The sequence below is a fragment of the Nicotiana tabacum genome, chromosome 4 (genome assembly GCF_000715075.1).
Source record: "Nicotiana tabacum cultivar K326 chromosome 4, ASM71507v2, whole genome shotgun sequence".
NCBI lineage: Eukaryota > Viridiplantae > Streptophyta > Magnoliopsida > Solanales > Solanaceae > Nicotiana > Nicotiana tabacum.
The window spans coordinates 54,593,148-54,614,943 of record NC_134083.1 but is presented as its reverse complement, the minus strand read 5'-3'; the positions used below and the strand labels follow the sequence as shown (position 1 = coordinate 54,614,943).

The window sequence follows — 21,796 nt, the reverse complement described above, 5'->3', positions numbered from 1 at the left end:
CCGTTTAATTATGTCACATTTGCAAGTTTCTAAATCTTTTAAACAAATGAGGAAATTTTATCCACTTAATAATTTTTTTAAATGGGAAACTATTAGTTTGACCGGTATTGGCTTGCCTAACAATGGTGTAGGGCGCCATCGCGGCCTAAGATGGAATTGGGTCGTGACATTCTGTGTAGTTAAATTATGACATACTACTTACTTTATTCATTCCCATTGTAATTATTATTATGATATTGTTAAAGTTTTCGCCCTGTTTTTTATTATTTTCAGTAGGGCCCTGACATGACCTCGTCACTACTCTACCAAGGTTAGACTTGGCACTTACTTGGTACCGTTGTGGTGTACTCATACGACGCTTCTGCACATCTTTTTGTACAGATCCAGGTACTTCCTATCAGACCAGGTATCAGTGAGCTAGACTGTACGTGGAGACTTCAAGGTATATCTGTCATCGTCCGCAGACCTCAGAGTCCTCCTCTATCCCTATTATGTTGTTTTACTTATTCTCTTTAGACTATGATATATAGGGATACTTAGAATAAATTCTTAGAAGCTTATGACTTATTCCTATCGAGTTTTGGGAGTTGTAACTATTTGAATCGCAGTTTGATTTATTTTATATGTTGAGATTTGAGTTTCAGTTTTGTATTCCGCATAATTGATAGGCTTACCTAGATTAGAGACTAGGTGCCATCACGACATCCTACAAAGGAAAATTGGGATCGTGACAAGAATGGACTCCCATGTTTCTTTACTTTGAAAGTCTTGTGTTTCTATCTGTTGAATTGGTGATCCATTAATTATATCATTAACAGATAATATGGTGTTAAAATCACCAAGAATAATCCAAGGGTCGACCACCATACTATTGATTAATATCAATTGTCTCCAGATATCTTTCCTTTCATCAATGGTGTTGTAACCATATACGAAAATTGCATAGCAGGCAAATTGAGAATCCTTATCTTTTACTTTACAGTGAACTATATGAGGTTTTAAGTACTGGATATCAACTTCCACTTGTTGTGATTTTCAGCAAACCCATATTCTTCCATTTGGGTAGTCTGCATAATCACAGTAAACCTGCCACTCTGCCCCTAACTTCCTTTGAATCTTCCCTGCTCTTCTTGCCTTAAATTTTGTCTCAAGGCATCCCAAAAGAGCCATTTTATTCTTAAGTAGAAAGGATTTGACTTCCTTCTGCTTGAAGGGCTTATTTAGCCCTCTAATATTCCATGATCCAAAGATCATGAGGGCTGCTTGGTTGGACTAGTGCCCTTTACCACTTTATTAGTGGTAACCTCTAGTTGTATTCTCAAAGCACTGAATTGATTCCTTCTAAGCACGAGTTCCAGTTCATCAATTCCCTGGCTTTTATCAGTAGTTATTGGCATTGCTTTCTTCCCTCTGACAATTAGCTTCCTCTGTTGTTGCCCTTCCCTTTTAGCTTCTTGATCATCTTTAGAATCTCCTTGTTAGCACCTTATTCAGTTACTTGAGCATTAGTCTGATTATCCCATATCTGATTAGGCACATCCTTAGCTTTCCATTCCAACTTCTTTTGTTTCTTTTTATTACTTAGTTGATGTTGTTCAGGTACTGTTGGTCCCTCCTTGCATTTCCCTGTGATATGTCCCACTTTCAAACAATCTTGGCAATACATGGGCTTCCATTCATACTCAATAGATTGTAGCAGCACTTTCCATTAGTTAATTCAAGGGAGATTGAATCAGGCTGCTAGGATATATCCATCCCAACCAATATCCTAGCATAAGCAATTCTTTGCTCTTGAGCAGTTAACCTATCGGTACACACTGATTTCCCAAGATAGCTTGCTATTCTACCCAAATTTCCAAGGGCCCAGAATTGAATTGGCAAGTTTGGGAACATTACCCATATAGGAACAATTTGAGTAGGTTCGTTGTTCATTTGGAACTCTGGATCCCACTGTTTAAGAATAAAAGGCCTATAGTTGAACGTGTATGGTCCTTGTTGGAGAATCGATGCTTTATCTTCCTCACTCTCAAATTTGAAAATGAAGTGCCCATCATTATGAAGGAATACCTGAGGTGTATTGGCGAAGCTCCAGGCTCCATAGACAAATTTCAGCATTTCCTTAAAAGTAGGGTTATTGCCAATAACATAATCAATTAATGGTAGACTCCACTTCTGATTCTGGTCAGCTATCTCCTGGGGATTTAGCTTAACTACTTTCACTCCATCTTTCATTACAGGTGGGAAGTAATCAAGCTTCAATCTCGTTTGTTGCTCTCTATTTCCTTTAACTACTTCAGCCATTGTAGGCTTGACTCCGCTAGATGTGGCAGAGAAAGTCAATTTTCTCGCCGCATTTGAAGCCCCTACATCAGGCTCCGGAGGAGTTAGTGCAATGTCCGGCTGGGGGCCCGTTTGTATCACTGTAGGAGCACTCACCATTCCTGGAAGCCAATGGTCCAATTGAATCGGTTCTAAGGTCTGGGGAACACCTGACTCTAGTGTTATCTGCCTAGAGGTCAGTACCGGAGCTTTGGGCGAGGTCGTCGTCGGACCCGGTTGTCTTTTCTTTCTCGTCATCTCGGATTTGGCGCACGTTAGTAAACCCTAACGTAACATGCGCCGAGAGAGCGTTCTGAATATTTCATTATTTTAAAAAATTAATATTTATTATTATTATTATTATTATTATTATTATTATTATTATTATTATTATTATTATTATTATTATTATTATTATTATTATTATTATCTTAACCAACATAAGGTATCGTAACGTAATATTATTCTCAAAAGGTATAAAAATCTATTAATATTTCATGTAATGTGCATTAAGATAAATCATTATAATAGTGTTTGCAATATCTATTTTTATCTACATATATATTTTTTTATTTTTTGAATTATAAAATAAATTATAATTAACTAATTAAAAGGTATTCATTGATAATATTTAGTGATTGTACTTGAATTCAAATTTCATTGAAAATATTTAGTGATGGTACTTGAATTCAACTGATTGGATATTATCTCTCTTAATTCACGAATAATTTTGCTGAAATATGATCTCTTTTATTATTTGGTTGGCTTTATCATGAGAATCTTACTATTAGTACTGATATTTATCACAATTCATAGTTATATTAATAATTAAAGATAATCATGAGTCAGAATACACATAAAGTATAAAAAACAAAAAAATTAAAACCAAGGAATTCCATTTTAAAATTTCAAAACTAATTATTTCAAAACTAAATTCAAAATAAAATACATAACTGGTGGCGTTTGGATCTTGTGATTTAAAATTGTACTCTTTGTCCCTCAAGTGATTTCAACGCCCATCAAAGAATACAATTCATATTATCTCAATATGAAAAGTATGTTAGTTTAAATGAGGAAATAATTTAAATAAGGTAAAACTTTTATTACTTTTAAAGTCTTAAATATTAAGAGTCTTATATATTTTAAATAAGGAAAGATTTCTAGTAAAATTAAATGACTATTCCTAGATATTAGGAAAATAATTTAAATGATCATTCCTAGATATTAGGGAATTGATTAAAATGACTATTTTGCCAATGTGAACTCTACTTTAAAAGGTAAAAAAGGCGAACGACATTTCGCTAAGAGTTTTTGTGCTTTAAATATAGTATAGATAAATATTTAGGTAAACATACTCATAATTATAATAAAATAAATTATATGTCTACCTAATGTGAGAGGGTTCATATTTTTGGAGTTAAAGATTAGTTATTTTACCCAATTTAAATAAGGATTGTATTTATATATATTTTAAAATTTATTTGAGTTTAAATTCCTAATATTTAGGAATTTATACGTAATTCAAATAAGGAAAGACTTAATAGTTAAACTTTTATTTATTTTAAAATCTTAAATATTAGATAAATAGTTAAATGATAATATTGTCTAGTGTAAAATTACTTTTAAAAGGATAAAAAAGACAAACAACATTTCACTAAGGAGTTTCGTACTTTTAATATAGTATATATATATAGATATAGATAGATAGATTATTTAGCCAGCGTTTATCATTATTTCTTACTCTAATTTATTAAAGAATTAATGTTAAATTACTCCAAAAATTAGTCAACTTTATCATCAAAGTCAAATGTGGCATGTTTGAAAGATCTTAGATCACCTTGGGCACTTTTGTGTATTTAACTCAATTTTGATGTGTTTGAAATATAGATCGCAATGGCTCAGATTCATATATAGTTCCGATCTTCGCGTCCCATTATTTGTTTAATATTTGAATGGTTCTTTAGCAAAACAGACGTCAATAAACTTTAATTTCTAATCAACTAGTATTTGTGTGCACCCAATGTGTACATACATAATGAGTCATGACAATTAGATAGAAGGGGCGAAACAGGGAAGTTATTGTTTGCTAGTAACACCAATTACCTTGTAACTAGATGTATTAGTAGATTTTCACTATCACTTATATTATGTATAAAATTGACGTTTTAAATTTCGGTGTTTAGTCAGCGTCATATAAATTGAACAAAAAATTAATATTTTGATAAAAATTTATTCGCATTAAATATTTTCGCTAAATTATGTTACTTATTATAATTAAGTAATTTAGTGAAGTAAGAAATACATATAAATTAACTGTTATTAAGTTAACATAATTTGATATAAACACCTTAACAACTGCCTATTATCATTTTCAAATATCACTTGACAAGAATGTCAAATTAACCACACAAAATAAAATTAAAAAAAATTGAATTCGAATAGAGAATAGGGGCAAAAGAGACATTCCAATGCACCGGCGAGTTGTGTCGCCGAGTCAGAGTCGTTGACCGGAAGAAAATTAAAGGAGGGCTTTTTAGCGTCGATAAAGAATTGGATTCCTATTTTTTCTTCCCGTCCAAAGGATTTTTCACTTCGACGAAAGAGAAAGGAATATTTTTTAACTTTCTCTCTCTGATTTTTCCCATTTCTTATCCCTGCATATTGTAATTCACATCTCATATCCCATTTTCAAGCTTCAGCTGCCACACCACAGGTAATTATTGCTGCTGATCTGACAATTTACATGGTCTTATAGGGATCAATTTTTTTTTTTGCTATAAAGATCATAAAATTCGATTCTTTCTTCATATCCGCTATGTGGGTTTCTATTTGTTCTACTGCTGTTAGCGTGTTCAATTTTGGTATTCTATATATTTTATTTCGGTTTGAAAATTTTAGCTAAGCTTGGTAGTGAGTGGAACTTCTTTTACTCCAGTTGAATTTGGTACCTTTTGGATTTTGTCTTTTTTATTTCTTTGTGGGAAAATTTAGCTAAGTTCTGTATGTGATGAATGTAGCTTTCTTTATTCCTTGAGTTCAATTGGTACTCTTTAGTTTCTTTTGTTTGTTTAAAAAACTCAAATGGTGTGTGATTTATGTCTCCACTAGAAATTTGCATAGGGTGAAGATTAGCCTACAGGTCATAACATTAGTTTCTGAATACCTTTTTTTGTGAATTAGAATTGGGACTCACATTTGCTAGATAATTGTGCAGGATTTCGAAAGCCTTGTTGTTGGTTTACCTCATTGTGTTCCCTTTTTCTTTTCCCACTTGAAATTGAGAGTTAGAAGCTAGAACCTGGTTCAACTCGAACTATTCTGAAGTTTGCTGTCAAATATTGAGTGAAATTTCCCAATTCTTACTGCCAGTTAAAGTTAACCTCCAACTTGGGATAATCATGAAGATGAAACTTGATAAGATCTTTCATCATTTGAGTCTCCAAGTTTTTAGTGTTGCTTGTAGATAGTATTTTTCTATTGGTACTAATAATTCATTTGTATTAGCATACAAGAGAGTCGTATATATAAGCTCTGAGCTTTTAGATACTAGAGATTTGGATAAAATCTCTTCTACTCAAGGAAAAAGCAAATGTGCTTCTTTGTGAACTTGCTCACCCTTGCGTCCTTTTTATTTTCTGTAGTACATATTTGGCGTGCCGATAGTTGCTGGAGCTACTATTACCAAAGGGCGTATTACTGGACACTTTTAGATTACTTTCTTGTGAGGTCTAGTTTTGCTACTACCTCACGTGTATAAAGGAATTGAGGAAGAGCAAGAAATCACCTCCAGCTTGCAGAGACTAAATGGCCATTCTGGTTCATGATGTATAGATGGAGGGAAGACTTCTCAAACGAGCTTTACAGATACACCAAATTTTTGTTGGGGATTGATGCTAGATTGTCCAATGCAGAACCTCAAACTCTCCCACATTCCGCTCATTCAATATAGGCCTATACGAACCTCTGATTTGGAAGTACTTGAGAAAATCCACGGGGATCTGTTCCCGATCAGGTATGATTATTTATTTCATGTTTGGGTCATTCAAGTAAGATGCTGTCAGATAGTGTCTTGAACTTTTAAACTGGAATGTGTTCCATAACCAAAAGTTTTTGATCTTTAAGGTACACATTTCATTTTGTTAATAACTCTTTTTTTTTTTCGGGGTACTTAGATATGAATCTGAGTTCTTCCAAAATGTTGTTAATGGCCGGGGCATTGTTTCATGGGGAGCTGTTGATCGCAATCGTCCCAATGGGCAAAATGACGAACTTATTGGATTTGTGACTGCCAGGACTGTTCTAGCAAAAGACAGTGACGTGAGCCTTTCTGCTCTTTTACTCGTAGAATTTAGCCTTATAAAATTTTATTGATTTTGAATCACATTTATCTGTAGATAGAAGATTTTCTGAGATATGACTCATCGAGATCACAGCAAACACTGATTTACATATTGACACTGGGAGTTGCAGACTCTTATAGAAATCTCGGCATAGGTGAGGCTTTGTTTTTCCGTTTACACTCTTATATCTATTTCTTTCATTTTATGACTTACCAAATGGTCTGTACTTTTTGATTTTCAGCTAGTTCTCTAATTCACGAGGTCATAAAATATGCCTCGAACATCCCGACTTGTCGAGCAGTTTACCTACATGTGATCTCATATAATAACCCTGCCATATACTTGTACAAAAAGATGTACTTTCAATGTGTGAGGAGGCTGCCTGCGTTTTATTTTATTAACGGTCAGCATTATGATGCGTACTTGTTCATCTACTATGTGAATGGTGGTCGCTCTCCTTGCTCACCTCTGTAAGTGCAGCCATCCCTTTTCCCTGAACTCACTTGATCAGAGGTTTCTCTTTCTTTATGATTGATTAATTTGTCATATGCGATAATTATCCTGGTAGAGAGATCATTTATCATTTATCATGGTTCAAAAGAGTGTAGGTGGTGAAACTATATCATCTTTTTGGGAGTAAAAGATACTCCATAAAGTATCCTTGAGGATGACTTGGTATTCGCAGTTTTCAGTATAATATCTTGGCTATAGGAGATGAAGTCAGATAGAGGATTTGGTAGAAAGGACATTGAGCTAATCTGCTATTGCAAACTCATGGACCACTATATTTTCCAATTTGTCCAATTTTACATTGAGAGTTCAATATGCTTTGTGGCTGCTTTTGTGAATTTAAACTTGGAAAAATGGGGGAAACCCTGGTAGAACTAACTCTATTTATCTTTACCTTTCCTCTACTTTGGCACTTTGCCTTGTTTGACTCAGTTTCAGTTAGGAAGAACACACATACACTTATTCGAGATGGGCAATCGGCTTCTTGCATGTTTTAGTGGCAACTCCCTAAATTAAAAGAGCATTAAACATGTGAAATACAAATGAGTATAAGTTTTGGGGATTGGAGGGATGAACATGGCTTCCTGCCCTCTTCTCAAAGTAATAGCCTGAGATTGGTAGCACAAAGTAGCCCAGGTTTCTAGTATACTTTAACTGCAAAGCAGAAAGAGTAAAATTCATCCGACAATCGAGAGAGCTTGGTGGTCTTAACAATAGTTCCGGCGGGGAGATTCTCTTAAAAATAAAGGAGACGAATAGATCTAGTTCATGTTCATGTAGAGTAGATTCAATATCACATAATCTGTTCAAAATGTATTTCCTTTAGGAGGCTCCTATTCAAATAGCTAATAGCCTTGGAGTAAAAAAGCAAAATATTAAATTGCCAAGTTTTTCAAGGGGGAAAAGGGGAATAAAGCTCGCAATGCTGAAGTGCTGCATAACAAGATCCAGCAACTTGATGGAGACAAATAGTGCTAGAGGAAAGAGGCTTCTGTTTCCCACTTAGAAGGTTAAAGCATCAGTAGAAATGCACTACAATTAAGCATTGAGGTAAAATAGAGCAAAGGATATAGCGTTAAAAGATTATCTACATCTATTATTTCTTCGATTCTTGTAGCTTCATGCATCTTTGAGCTAGGGATGATTTTTATTGGTCTTTGTGACATGATAGTGGTAGTCATATCTGCAGTGTTTCACCTAATACTTCATGGCGGTTAAATTATTGGGTGGGATAAAAGCAGGTGACAAACACTAATTTACATTTGCACAATCTGACATTGAATTGAAACAAATGATAGTTTGAATGTCCAGTCTAGGATTTGCTTTTCAAACACAACAGCAACAACAACAATTGCTACATCTCAATCCCAAGCTACTATTCTAACAGATGTTACTTTAATATTTGGCAATGGCCCCTCTTGAATTTCAGTGAGCTCGTTAAGCTTTTAGTTACTTGTGCAAAGAGTGGATTCAAGACGGTGGCTGCCAAGCTATGGACGAAAGAAGAGAGAAAGCCCTCCAAATGGCCAAAATCCAAGGAGTCTGGTTCCCTTCTCCCAACAAAACATAACAGGAGGATGTCAACTGAGGATGCTGTGTCTCAATTTGTTTAATCTCTAGCTCCTGCAGTTTTGATGATACTGGAAATGGAACCAAAAGTCAGAAAGAAATGTCACAGTCCTCTATTTGTTTTCTTATTTAACTGTGTTTTACCTGTACCTATAGTAAACCTTTGTCATATTTCATCTTCTGTGCTTGTGATTTACTAGTTGGTATGTATATTATTGTGAAAGGTCACCCAAGAAATTCAATAGTATGTGTTGAGATTCTGTTTTATTCCTCTTAAGGGGTTGTTTGGTATGATGGATAAAGAAAATAATCCTTGGATGAAAATTTAGTACCGTCTTATGCCTTGTTTGGTTACTAATCCTAGGGTAAGTTATCCCAGGATTAAAAACAGGCTGGGGTAACTTATACCTGCCAAAGGGTGGAACAGTAATCTCAGGATAAGTTATCCTAGGATAAAGCAGTAAATGTGTAATTAATCCCAGCATCACTTGTCTTCAAACCAAACGACTCCTTAGTTTCTTCGATAACTTTTCTTGTTGCTGTGATTCAAGAAATGCTCAAAAATAATAAACTGTGCCTCTGACAAGCATCAGATGTCACAATGCTTATCATTGACATAACAAAGCCTATCTACAGAGACAGAATTTAGCCGGTGAATTTGGAGTGAGTTCAATCTATTATATGTACACATATATAAATGTATGTATGAACTCATTCATGCAGCGTGGCCTTTCTCAATAAAAAGCTACGCCTTATATGAAATGTAAACTGCTATATTTTTCTTCTTTGGCATATAAACTATAGTAATAAATATGGATTCTAATGGTGATAATTGATAAAACATGAATTTGTTCGTTTTTCGTTGTACTTACACGGGGGAACTGTGAAAGCAACACTTGAGAAAAATTGGTAGCAAAGAATGATCATTGCATGTTGAAAACTCATGAAAGTTAGTAAGTTTGTAACATATATATGTATTATAATAAATAGTATATAGTTACGTAAAAAAGGATTAGTAGGTGCAAGGGAGATCAACTGTGCAATTCGTCACTCGAAGAGCAGTTGAGCGTTCTTCGCTAGACGCGCGGATTCTCCCTTAAGTTAATTACTACTGGTCGTATCGCGCGGTCAATATTAAAATATATTAATTAAATTATATTGTGATCGGACTCGTTTGAACATATTAGATCGTATTGCTTTATTAAATTTCAATTGTCACCTTATTTGTCAATATGATATATCCAATAATAAAATCAGTATTAAATTAAAGCGACTTTTATAACTATTAAATAACTTTTTTGTTCTATATTTTTCTTTATTCTATTATCCAATGTTTAGTATTTTTACATTGTTAATAGAAATTTTTATTAGCATATTACTTTGTTTAATATTTTTATCTGCTCGCTTTCTTTTTGTAATATAAGAGAAGATATATGTATTTTATTAATCTTGAAATATTTTTTATTTTTAATTTTATTTTGTTGTTGTCAATAATATTATCTGAATTTTAATGAATAAAATATCTATTAAATTAAAGGGACTTATATAGTCAACGAATAACTTTTTTGTTATGTATTTTTTTATTATATTATCCAATATTTAATATAATTGAATTGTTAATAGAAATTTTTATTAGCATATTACTTTATTTAATATTTTTGTCTACTACTTTCTCTTTTGTATTATAATAGAAGATATATAATTTATTACTCTTGAAATATTTTTTTATTTTAAATTTTATCTTATTGTTCTCAATAATATTATCTGAATTTTAATGAATAAAATCTCTATTAAATTAAAGAGAGTTGTATAGTCATTGAATAACTTTTTTGTTCTTTAATTTCTTTATTATATTATCAAATATTTAGTATTATTGCATTGTTAATAGAAACTTTTATTAGCATATTACTTTGTTTAATATTTTTATCTACTATTTTTATTTTATAATATAATAGAAGATATATATTTTATTACTCTTGAAATATTTTCTTATTTTAAATTTTATCCTATTGTTCTCAATAGTATTATATAAAATTTAATGAATAAAATCTCTGTTAAATTAATGAGACTTATATAGGCATTAAATAACTTTTTTGTTTTGTATTTTTCTTTATTACTCTATCCAATATTTAGTATTATTGGATTATTAATAGAAACTTTTATAAGCATATTACTTTATTTAAATTTTTGCATGCTACTTTCTTTTTATAATATAATAGAAGATACATATTTTTTATTTTTTATTTTATTCTATTATTCTCAATAATATTTTCTGAATAAATAAATTTTTTATTTTTTTAAAAAAAAAGAAAAATTATTTAAAAAACAAAGAAATTTTAAATTGGAAGTTTTTTATTTTTTGTAATTTTAATTTTTTTATTTTAAAATAATTTAAAAACACTAACTTGAAACTACTCTCCAACTTGAATGTGCATTTTTTTAAAAGAAAATCATTTTTTATTATAAAATATTTTATTTTATTATTTTATAGATATTTAAATTCAAAAATAACAACCAATAACTAATTATTAACTACTTATGCCATGTTACTTTTTTTTAGGCTGCCACTTGGATTAAGGAGAGGGCTTTTTCCTCTCCTTTTAATAATATATAGATATAGATTGTGACCGTGTTTGTTTGAACAAATTAGATCGTATTGCTTTAATAAATTCAATTGTCATCTTATTTGTAAATGTGATATACCCAATAATAAAATCACTATTAAATTAAAGTGACTTTTATAGTTATTAAATAACTTTTTTGTTCTATATTTTTCTTTATGCTATTATCCATTGTTTAGTATTTTTACATTGTTAATAAAAAAATTTATTAGCATATTACTTTGTTTAATATTTTTATCTGCTCACTTTCTTTTTGTAATATAAGAGAAGATATATATATTTTATTAATCTTGAAATATTTTTTATTTTTAATTTTATTCTATTTTTGTCAATAATATTATCTGAATTTTAATGAATAAAATCTCTATTAAATTAAAGGGACTTATATAGTAATCGAATAACTTTTTTGTTATGTATTTTTTTTATTATATTATCCAATATTTAATATAATTGAATTGTTAATAAAAAAAATATTAGCATATTACTTTATTTAATATTTTGTCTACCACTTTCTTTTTTGTAATGTAATAGAAGATATAATCGCACCTTAGTCGTGCTTGAGTTTTGTAGCTTATGGCGCTACCCGTCTCCTCAGGATTTGTATTATGCACTTAACATGCTTGTGGTTGATATTCGGGCATTTCGTGAGTATGAGCGTTACGGCTCGAGGTATGTTTTCCTTAGATTATTATGTGTGGACCGGGTGGCACGCCGCCACGGGTACGTTGTTTGGATCGGGTGGCACGCCGCCGCGGGTATCATGGTTGGATCGGGTTGCACGCCGCAACGGTATTATGTGTGGATCGGGTTGCACGCCGCAACAGTATAATATTGAGTACAGTTTCAAATAGCTATTATTGTGTGTTTTGCTTCTCATTTCCTGAGGAAGGTTCATAACATCCTTTCGGTTGTTTAATTAGTTACGTGCGTTGAGTAGTTCTTTCGAGAGTTTATTTTTCCTTATGTATCGCCTTCGATCTGTAGCTTGTTGGCACATTGTGGCTCATACGAGATTTTTGGCAGTGTTTGAGGTGGTTTATTGCCTGAGCAGCTTGTATTGGGTGAGACGAGGTTATTGGACCTGGGATCAGTGCGATCAGATATATATATATATATATATATATATATATATATATATATATATATATATATATATAAAGCATATTAAAGAGTAAATATTTTTATTCAGTCCAGAATGAGGTAGTGGTTCTTGTCAGGAGGAGAGACTCCATAAATTGTGATTCGGTAGGTGGGTATGAGTTCTACATATCTTCTCTGTCGTGGCAGTATTGCAAAAGTTGGAACAAGACTTATATGGGTCATGAGGTGTGTTGTGAGCATCGGATTCGTGGGATTTCGGTTGTTATTATCAGGGGATGTTATTATGGTCATGTGAATTACGCGGTGCATGGTGGAGATTCCGCGAAGGTATGCAAATATGTATTGGTGCATCGTGTAGTGATTAATACGGTGTTTGTATGTTGGAAATAGACCTGGTAGAGGATTTCACATGTTGGAATTTGGCTCTAAGGCTTTTTTGACTAGATAAAAGAGAGGATTTTTAGGTTTGCTCGAGCAAATGTTCTCAACTGGTTGTGGTAGCATGGGTAGGTGCACGAGGTGTTAAACAATAATTTCAGACAACTCCAGTGCAGTTCTTAGCATGTTCGAGGACGAACGTATGTTTAAGTGGGAGAGAATGTAACGATCCGACCGGTCGTTTTGCGCTCTAGCGCATCGTTCGGCGGTTTGGGGCCATGAGCAGCTTTACTTCAGGTATTATGACTTGTACGCGTGGTCGAAATTGAATTTCAGAAGTTCAGAGACGATGTGGAAAGAAAATTCTCATTTCAGAAGCTTTAAGTTGGAAGAATTGACCGAGGTTGGATTTCGAGCAAGTGACCTCGGAATTGGGATTTGAAGGTTCCAACAGGTTCGTATGATGATTTTGGACTTGGGCGTATGTCCGGATCGGGTTTTGGATGACCCGGGTGCATTTCGGCGTCTATTGGGGAAGTTGGCATTTTGAAAGAATTCCATAAATTTGGGTTGAAGTGCATTTCAATGTTATCATTGTCCGTTTGGGATTCCGAGTCTGGGAATAGCTCTGTGTGGTGATTCTGGTGTTGGGAGCGTGTCCGAAAGTGGATTTGGAGGTCCGTAGGTCATTTCGGGGTCTTTTGGCGAAAGTTAGAACTTTGAAGGTTTTTGAGAAGTTTGACTGGAAGTGGACTTTTTGATATCGGGATCGGATTCCGATTCCGAAAGTTGGAGTTAGTCCGTAATGTCAATTATGACTTGTGTGCAAAATTTGAGGTCAGTCGGACGTGATTTGATAGGTTTCGGCATTAATCATAGAAGTTTGGAATTTCAAAGTTCACTAAGTTTGAATTGGAAGATGATTCGTAGTTTCGATATTGTTTGGCGTGATTTGAGGCCTCGAATAAGTTCGTAATGTATTTTGGGATATGTTGGTATATTTGATTAAGGTTCCGGGGGCCTCGGGTGGATTTCGAGTGGTTAACGGATCGAATTGGAGTTGAAGAAAGAGCTGAAGCAGCTGGTGTCTGGTGCAATCGCACCTGCGAGAAAGGGCCGCAGGTACGAGCCCGCAGGTGCGACGTTATGGTCGCAGAATCGGTCCTGGACCACCTGGGCAAGGGCCGCAGATACGGAGTTGGGGGCGCTGATGCGCATCCGCATGAGCGGTCAAGCCTCCGCAGAAGCATGATTGCAGGAGCGGGTTTTTGTTCGCAGAAGCGGACTTGGATGGACTTGATGGAAAGACGCACCTGCGATGGGGAATCTCCGCAGGTGCGGAGCCACAGAAGCGGCTAATGGACCGCAGATGCGAAAGTTGTCTAGGCAGAAGGGTTCTTTTAAAATCGGGATTTGGCCCATTTTCTCTCATTTTTTCTTTTGGCTGGGGCGATTTTGGAGAGCTTCAAGGGGAGATTTTTATCAAGCATCACAAGGTAAGTGATTTCCACCTATTACAAGTTAAATATATGGTTGTATAAGGATTTAAACACGGAAATTTATAGAAATTGTGGGGTTTTGAGTAAAAAATCTAGAAATTTTATTTTTGGATTTTGACCACAAAATTGGACGTAGAACTTGAAATAAATTATATATTTGAGTTTGTGGTGATATGGGTAAGGTTTATCTTCGAAAATTTTTAGAATCCGGGCATGTGAGCCCGAGGGTGATTTTATCGACTTTTCAAGCGGAGTTAGGAATTGTTATAAATTGGATTATAATAAATATTAGAGTGTGTATTTATGGATTTGCACGTTTATTGACTAGTTTTGGAGCGCTGGGCATCAATTTGAGTTATTGGAAGGGTTTGGGTGCCGGTGATGGAATTCTGGAACGAGGTAAGTCTCTTTTCTAACCTTGTAAGAGGAAAATTACTCCATAGGTGAACTTAATTAATATGTGTTGTTATTTGTGGGGGCTACGTACGCACGAAGTGACGAGAGTTCATATGTAGCTACTATTCTTGTTTATGTCCGGGTAGTTTTAGGTTTACACCATGCTTTGTGGACACCGTTAATTGATTATATTTGTTAATTGTACCAAATGGAACTAAGTCAAGGATTTTAAGGATTTAAAAGCTTCAAGTTGAATTGTCTTTATTTTGAAAAGAATCAAGAAAGAGTTATGATTTATTGATAATTTATATTTGACCGCGTCGCAAGTATGATCCGCGAGCGGGGTATTTCTTTCTACTACTCTCATGGGAGCGGGTCGGTCACCTCGGCAGATTAATATATGCATCTATAGTTCGTGCCGTTCGACCCTCGACAGTGTACAATTTATATTTATGCTGGATCGGGCCAAACGTCCTCGGTGGAATTTTGTGCATGATAATAGAACTGGAAGTCTTTTTTTTTTAATTGGTATAAATTGAATTGTTCAGTAATTTCTTGTTCTGAGTTTTATTGTTATATATATCTTGCTTAATTAGAATTTCATATTATCATATTGTTGGCCCTTAGTAAGTATCGGAGTCGACCCTTCGTCACTACTTCTTCGAGGTTAGGCGGGATACTTACTGGGTACACGTTGATTTACATACTCATGCTACACTTACTGCAAGTTTTTATGCAGGTGCATATATGTCTATTGGCCTTGTGGGCGCAGAGGCGCAGTTATTGCGGGGACTTAGGTGAGCTGCATTCCACGTTACGAGTCGGCAGTCAGCAGAGTCTCCTTCAGAGTATTTATATATTTCCTGTCCAATTTGTATTCCAGACAGATGTTGTATTTTATTTTATATTCCTAGTTGATGCTCATGTACTTGTGACACCGAATTTTGGGCGATTATAGGTTGCACTGTATTTGAATTTTTAAAGATATTATTATTTATTTTGTAAACTTCATCTTTTACTATTTAATTGAAGGAAATATGATTTCAGAAATATTAAAAATGAGAACCAAATTAAGTATTTATTTTTTTTGGCTTGCCTGACCGCGGTGTCCGGCGCCATCACGACCATTAATGAATTTTGGGTCGTGACACCTGGGCACAACATGGATGGAGGAACAGAGGGTAGATTCGAAGCATCCACCTTAGCATGCGATGCTGAGAAGTTGAAGCCGAGGCGGACGCGAAGCGTCCACCCCAGCATCAATCCCTGAAGCTGATTCAGAAAAGGAAAAGGAAAACTTTGGCCCACGACTTTTGTATGCAATATATATATATGTCAAAAATACCTCTTTTAGGGCATCGAACACACATTTTAAAGGGGATTCGACCTAGGGAGAGCAAGGAGCCGTCGTGGAAGCCGGATTTCATCTTCTTCCACCAAACTTCATAATTTTTATGTTTCTTTGTATGATTTGTTGTTTGGCTACCATGTCTATGTGGAGCTAAACTTTACGTTCTAGGGTTATGGTTCTTTCATGATTATTGCTATTCGAATATTGATTTTGCTTTCTTGATTTATCATAGTGGTTTATTTATTCAATCTTGCGCTTAATTATTTGATTGCTTGATCACTAATTGAACACTATCTACGAATATAGAATTGAACTCGAAAGTGAGAATTCTAGATTGCACATAGGATTTAGTAGAGCAAGTTCTTGAACCTGGGCATCAGGGAACAGATTCGCTGTTCGGATAGACATATACCTAATTACCTTGCTTGGTTGATGTACTGGAATTATAAATACGTTCTTGCTCATTCTAACTCCATAGCCATATAAGCATTAGGTTAGCTTGAATAGACGAGTAAGAACTCGACAGATTCTTATGAGCAATATTAACCATGTCAACCAATAAGCTAGATGAATTAGTTAGTCAATTCAATTGAAGAATACAATAGGAATGTTAGATAGCCTATAACTTTGGATCGTTTTCATTACATTGATAACATAAAAATTTGTTCTTCCTTTGTTCAGAGTTCATTATTTATTTTCTTTTTAGTTTAATTACTTTAGCATCACTACTTTTGTGTTTAATCCTTGTTTAGATTATTAGGATAGTCTGATCTAGTTAATAGTTGATAACAAGTCCTCGTGGGTTCGACACTCTATCTTATCACTTTATTACTTGACGAACGCGTATATTTACGTGTGCGTTTGGCCGCAACAATTTGCTAAAACTTCAGACTAAACATGCTTAAGTTTTTATCTTACAGTATGTAATTTTCTAATGAGTTTTTGCTAATGCATGGTGAAGTTATTTAGTTCATCTGCTAAAACTTCATACCAAACCATGCTGAATTTTTGTCCTGCAGTATACAGTTTTGTCATCAGTTTTATCCGAAACTTCAGTCGAAACAAGCTGAAATTTTTTAGTTCATTTGCTAAAACTTCAGACTAAACATGCTTAAGTTTTTGTCCTGCAGTATGTAATTTTCTAATGAGTTTTGCTAATGCATGCTGAAGTTATTTAGTTCATTTGCTAAAATTTCATACCAAAACATGCTGAAGTTTTGTCCTGCAGTCTACAGTTTTGTCATGAGTTTTATCCGAAACTTCAGTCTAAATAAGCTGAAGTTTTTTAGTTCAGTTGCTAAAACTTCAGACTAAACATGCATAAATTTTTGTCTTGCAGTATGTAATTTTCTAATGAGTTTTTGTTAATGCATGTTAAAGTTATTTAGTTTATTTGCTAAAATTTCATATCAAAACATGATGAAGTTTTATCTTGCAGTTTACAGTTTTGTCAATAATCTTTTATTAACGAAGGGCAAAATTGTCTTTTTAAAACGCTTTTAACCACAAAAAAAAAAGTATGAATACAAACAAAAAAATAAAACGGGTACAAGTTAAAAAGAGACGACCAAATTGGCACCCCATGCAATTTTTACGTTTCCATCAAGTGAATGCATATAGCTGCTAGCAGTTCTGTGAATTAAAAAGTAATAGAATATCCATTCCCCTTAATTCCTTTCAATATAGTAATCCTAAAACTGTAGATAGAGCAACATAATTATCACGTTATAGAAGCATCCAAATTGACTTGTAATTACAAGAATGATTTTCTAATAAGTCGTTAGAAGTTAGAAAAGAATTGGTTCGGTAGTTCGTCCCAAAAGACAATAGGGGTTTCGTGAGCTCCTGAACTTTTGATGTAGCACACAAAGAAAAAGATACAGTTATGCAAATTCTTTATTAATCCATGGTAATTAAAATGAAATTGCCCAATAAGACAATGTATTAAACTGTCCGACATCTTGTACAAGTTTAAACTGCTAAAATTTTAATCCCATTAATTTCAAAGAAAGTGTTTAACTTAAACAAGTTACTATACACTTTGAGAAGACTTTTTCTTGACATATGTTTTTTGTCTGCTAATCTTCTACATAGAGTGTAATATATAGCGTAAAGCATACACAAATACCTGCGTTGCGTAGATATTGCATAACTTGTCCCACTAGCCTTGTGGTAAAGAAAAATTGAAGTCAATCTATATCAACTTTGAACTATAACACAAAGAAATTACCAGTGAACTCAAGTTAGTTAAACTTAAGGTTAGTGAATTTTCCCCTTAATATGCTGTTTTTTATATTATTTATCGGCATATTTTGTGATCAAGATATGTGAAATAAGAATAAAAACAACCATGAAGAATTGAAGATAGATTAACTAAATTAACAAAGTCTTCCATCTTTTAACCTATATAGAAAATATGAAGGAATCTGAGCATCTAATTTGCCTTAAGGTCAGTCAGCGATGTATGTAAAATAATTTTGTGTAAGGCGCATGTCGACATATATATTATCACAATTCGTCTTGTACACGATTTTGAGTCTGTGGCCGTTGGGTTTTACTATGAGGCTTACTTAATTCTTATCCTAAATTGATATCTAATTTTAATTATTTTCTATCGATGTAGACTGATATTTTATGTGTTAGTTTGCTACAATAATAATTACGTCTAAATCTCAAACAAGTTGTGATCGATTATATGAATCTTCATTATTCACTTACATTTATCTCATGCTAACATTACACAAAATATTATTTCTGCACATGTGCCACGCACACAAACACCACACACATAAATAGTAACTATTTATTTGGCAAAGTAGCGTTAGATGATACCACTTGATTCAAACGGTCTTTGGTAATGACTAGTATCCAAAAAACTAGGCGAGTTCTTAATTCCTTTCTAAGTTTTAGAGTGAGTAGTTACTCGATACATATGCACGTGGGAGATAATAGGTATCTGATAGAATAATTCAGGTGCACGCAAGTTGAGCTGTGTACCTCACAGTTAACAAAAAAAATAAATTATATATCCAACCGAATCTCAAGGCAATAGTAGAGTAAATCATCATAACATATTACCACAATTAATTAATGAGGACAAAGTAACAAACCAAAGAGAGGAGCAAAGTGTCCTAGTCATCAACCAACCCCTCACCCAAAGCCCAAGACTCCAAAGATAGAAATGCAAAAGGAGCACGAAACATAAACATCATAGATGAAATAATTTCCTCTAAACACTAGTATATATATATTAATAGCTCCTTCTTAGAAACAGGAAAACTAAATCGAGTAAGTAGTAGACTGATATATAAAGCTCACATATAGTGCAAAGGGTATAGGAAAGATGAGAAGATCAGCAGAATTTGATGATATGAGTGGGCTAAAAAAAGGTCCTTGGACTCCAGAAGAAGATCAAAAGCTAGTTGATTACATCCACAAATATGGCCATGAAAATTGGAGAGCTCTTCCTAAACTTGCTGGACTTAATCGCTGTGGAAAAAGCTGCCGCCTTAGGTGGACTAATTATCTCAGGCCTGATATCAAGAGAGGCAAATTCTCTGAAGATGAAGAAAAACTCATCGTCAAACTCCACTCACTCCTCGGTAACAAGTACGTAATGCGTACTATATACTATTCCTTCCTTTTCACATATTAGTTTGTTCTAAAAAATGACACATTCCTATGTTTTCTTAATGATGAGAAGCTTTATAACCATAAAAATATTATGGTATGTTTACGGCCACAAGTTTCAAAAGTCTTAGAACCAAAGAAATGTTAAGTATGATGTGTTTAACGCCACAAATATTAAAAAGTTTTTTAAATTCCGTGTCAAGTCAAACTATGTGAAACAAGATGAAACGGAAGGGTATAAATCTCTTAGATTAACTGATATATGGTAACTGTATTATTGACACCCCTAAGTTTATTTTGTTGCAGATGGTCAGCAATTGCAACACGTCTACCGGGACGAACTGATAATGAGATCAAGAATTACTGGAATACTCATCTGAGAAAGAAACTTCTGCAGATGGGAATTGACCCTGTAACTCATAGGCCTAGAACTGATCATATCAACCTTTTTAATGCCTTAATTGGGAATTTGCCTCCTCAACTTCTTGCTGCTTTTACTTCCAGTTTTATCAATACTAATACTAGTTCCATCAACCCTCAATTCGATATGAATAATACTCTCACCAATTCCTTGTTTTCAGATACGACTCAACTAATTCACCAAATCCAATTGTTACAGAACTCTAGCTTATTAGTTAATTCTCTAATTAGAAATGCCACTGCAACAACTTCTCCCTTAAATATAGAAGCTTTGAACCAAATTTTAGGGTCACATAATCAGCTTCAAGAGTACAACTCTACCTTCCAGCAATTTCTATCCAACAGTAGTGACTCATTAATTGATTTTGGTCTCAAATCCTCAAATGTAAATGCAGAATTCACACATGCAAATAATTTTTCTGGTAAATTAGATTATCAGGAAATTAATGACACTAAATTAGGAGGTGATCAACTGATACTGAGTGGCACATGTAGCACGTCATCAAGTGTTATTGGAAATGATCAAATGAAAAATATCAGTAAAATGCCAAACGAGAACACAAGCGATATCTACCCAAAACAAGAGCTGATAATGCAGCCTTCATCTGCATCAACGTCCACCTTTGAAGCCTGGGACCAAATTATGGGTAATGAAGAAGCAAGCGACTCTTACTGGAGAGACATCTCAAATCATTGAGTAAGTTGTTTTCTAATTAGTTTAGCATTTATTTCTTAGTTTAACTTCTACGCACGTAAACAATATATGTAAAAGAAATTTTACACCATAAGGTTACATAAATTACTTGTTATTGTTCTTAAGAACTGGATCAGTAACTAAGAAAAATAAGCCAAGTAGCTTTGCTAACATACACTCGTGACGCTGAAATTTTTGGCACTAGTATATAAGTTAAATCTTTTTTATCTTTTACCTATTTAAAGATATTCATAGTTTTTTTAATTGATGTTATTTGCTAATTCTTTATGTTGTTTAATTCTTGCAGCCAAGCTTCAAGGTCTCTATGACTGCTACTCACCTTGAATTGCTTTGGTTGCATATGAGAGCGACGGAATATTGAGACACTTTCTTTTTTTACTGCCACCATTTTTCGTTTTTTCTTCTTCTGTAAAATAAAATATTTTGAATTCTTTTCATCAATTGGCGTGCAGTTTCTGGTTTCCATTGTATCAGAGTTTTTTTTTTTGGGGGTACTTAATAAACCTACACTCGAACAGATTCTGCATGTTAAGCAATCCATTTCTCCTTAAATTTGGAAAAGTGGAGTATAAATATCGACTATATATATATGTTTTTTTTCGACTGTATATATATGCTTTAATTTATCTTCGTGAATGAATAAATTATCTTCTTGTGCTGGATATGATACATACAGTTTCTTAAGAGTGCAGAACATCGTTCAGGTTCCAATATCATGTTTAACTAATAATTTTAGGATTTAACTAATATAAAGAAAGTTTACACTATATATGTAAATTAACCTTTTGTGGCATGTTACATGCCTTGTTTTCGAAGATACAAATTAATTCCACAATAAATCAGGGGTGGTTACCCATAGTATTTTTTTTATTTACCTGATAGTCTAATACTTTAAGCATTTGGCTTATTTATCTGGAAAAGAAGGGGGGGGGGGGGAAGAGAATTTG

The 21,796-nt window shown here is 33.7% G+C and overlaps 3 protein-coding genes across 3 annotated transcripts; 2 read left to right on the top strand and 1 right to left on the bottom strand.

Moving 5' to 3' along the window:
* Window positions 1-1,740: 1,740 nt before the first annotated feature.
* LOC142179927 (uncharacterized) lies at window positions 1,741-2,439 on the bottom strand. The gene has a single exon (XM_075250822.1). The coding sequence runs from the start codon at window positions 2,437-2,439 to the stop codon at window positions 1,741-1,743; it is 699 nt and encodes a 232-aa protein (XP_075106923.1).
* A 2,429-nt stretch (window positions 2,440-4,868) lies between these two features.
* LOC107783646 (histone acetyltransferase MCC1) lies at window positions 4,869-9,003 on the top strand. Its single transcript, XM_016604649.2, has 6 exons — window positions 4,869-5,032; window positions 5,961-6,331; window positions 6,492-6,636; window positions 6,714-6,813; window positions 6,901-7,129; window positions 8,599-9,003. The coding sequence occupies exons 2-6, from the start codon at window positions 6,210-6,212 to the stop codon at window positions 8,780-8,782; spliced, it is 780 nt and encodes a 259-aa protein (XP_016460135.2). The 5' UTR covers window positions 4,869-5,032; window positions 5,961-6,209; the 3' UTR covers window positions 8,783-9,003.
* A 10,336-nt stretch (window positions 9,004-19,339) lies between these two features.
* LOC107791379 (uncharacterized) lies at window positions 19,340-21,457 on the top strand. Its single transcript, XM_016613433.2, has 3 exons — window positions 19,340-19,693; window positions 20,021-20,831; window positions 21,136-21,457. Exons 1-2 carry the CDS (start codon window positions 19,428-19,430, stop codon window positions 20,829-20,831), a joined length of 1,077 nt encoding a protein of 358 aa, XP_016468919.2. The 5' UTR covers window positions 19,340-19,427; the 3' UTR covers window positions 21,136-21,457.
* Window positions 21,458-21,796: the final 339 nt, after the last annotated feature.

Excerpts from the sequence above, each read along its gene's own strand:
- LOC142179927 (XM_075250822.1), bottom strand. The coding sequence starts at position 2,439 with ATGGTGAGTGCTCCTACAGTGATACAAACGGGCCCCCAGCCGGACATT.
- LOC107783646 (XM_016604649.2), top strand. The coding sequence starts at position 6,210 with ATGCTAGATTGTCCAATGCAGAACCTCAAACTCTCCCACATTCCGCTC. Across the intron at positions 6,332-6,491 it reads GGGGATCTGTTCCCGATCAG|ATATGAATCTGAGTTCTTCC; the intron begins GTATGATTATTT and ends CGGGGTACTTAG. Across the intron at positions 7,130-8,598 it reads CGCTCTCCTTGCTCACCTCT|TGAGCTCGTTAAGCTTTTAG; the intron begins GTAAGTGCAGCC and ends CTTGAATTTCAG.
- LOC107791379 (XM_016613433.2), top strand. The coding sequence starts at position 19,428 with ATGAGAAGATCAGCAGAATTTGATGATATGAGTGGGCTAAAAAAAGGT. Across the intron at positions 19,694-20,020 it reads CACTCACTCCTCGGTAACAA|ATGGTCAGCAATTGCAACAC; the intron begins GTACGTAATGCG and ends ATTTTGTTGCAG.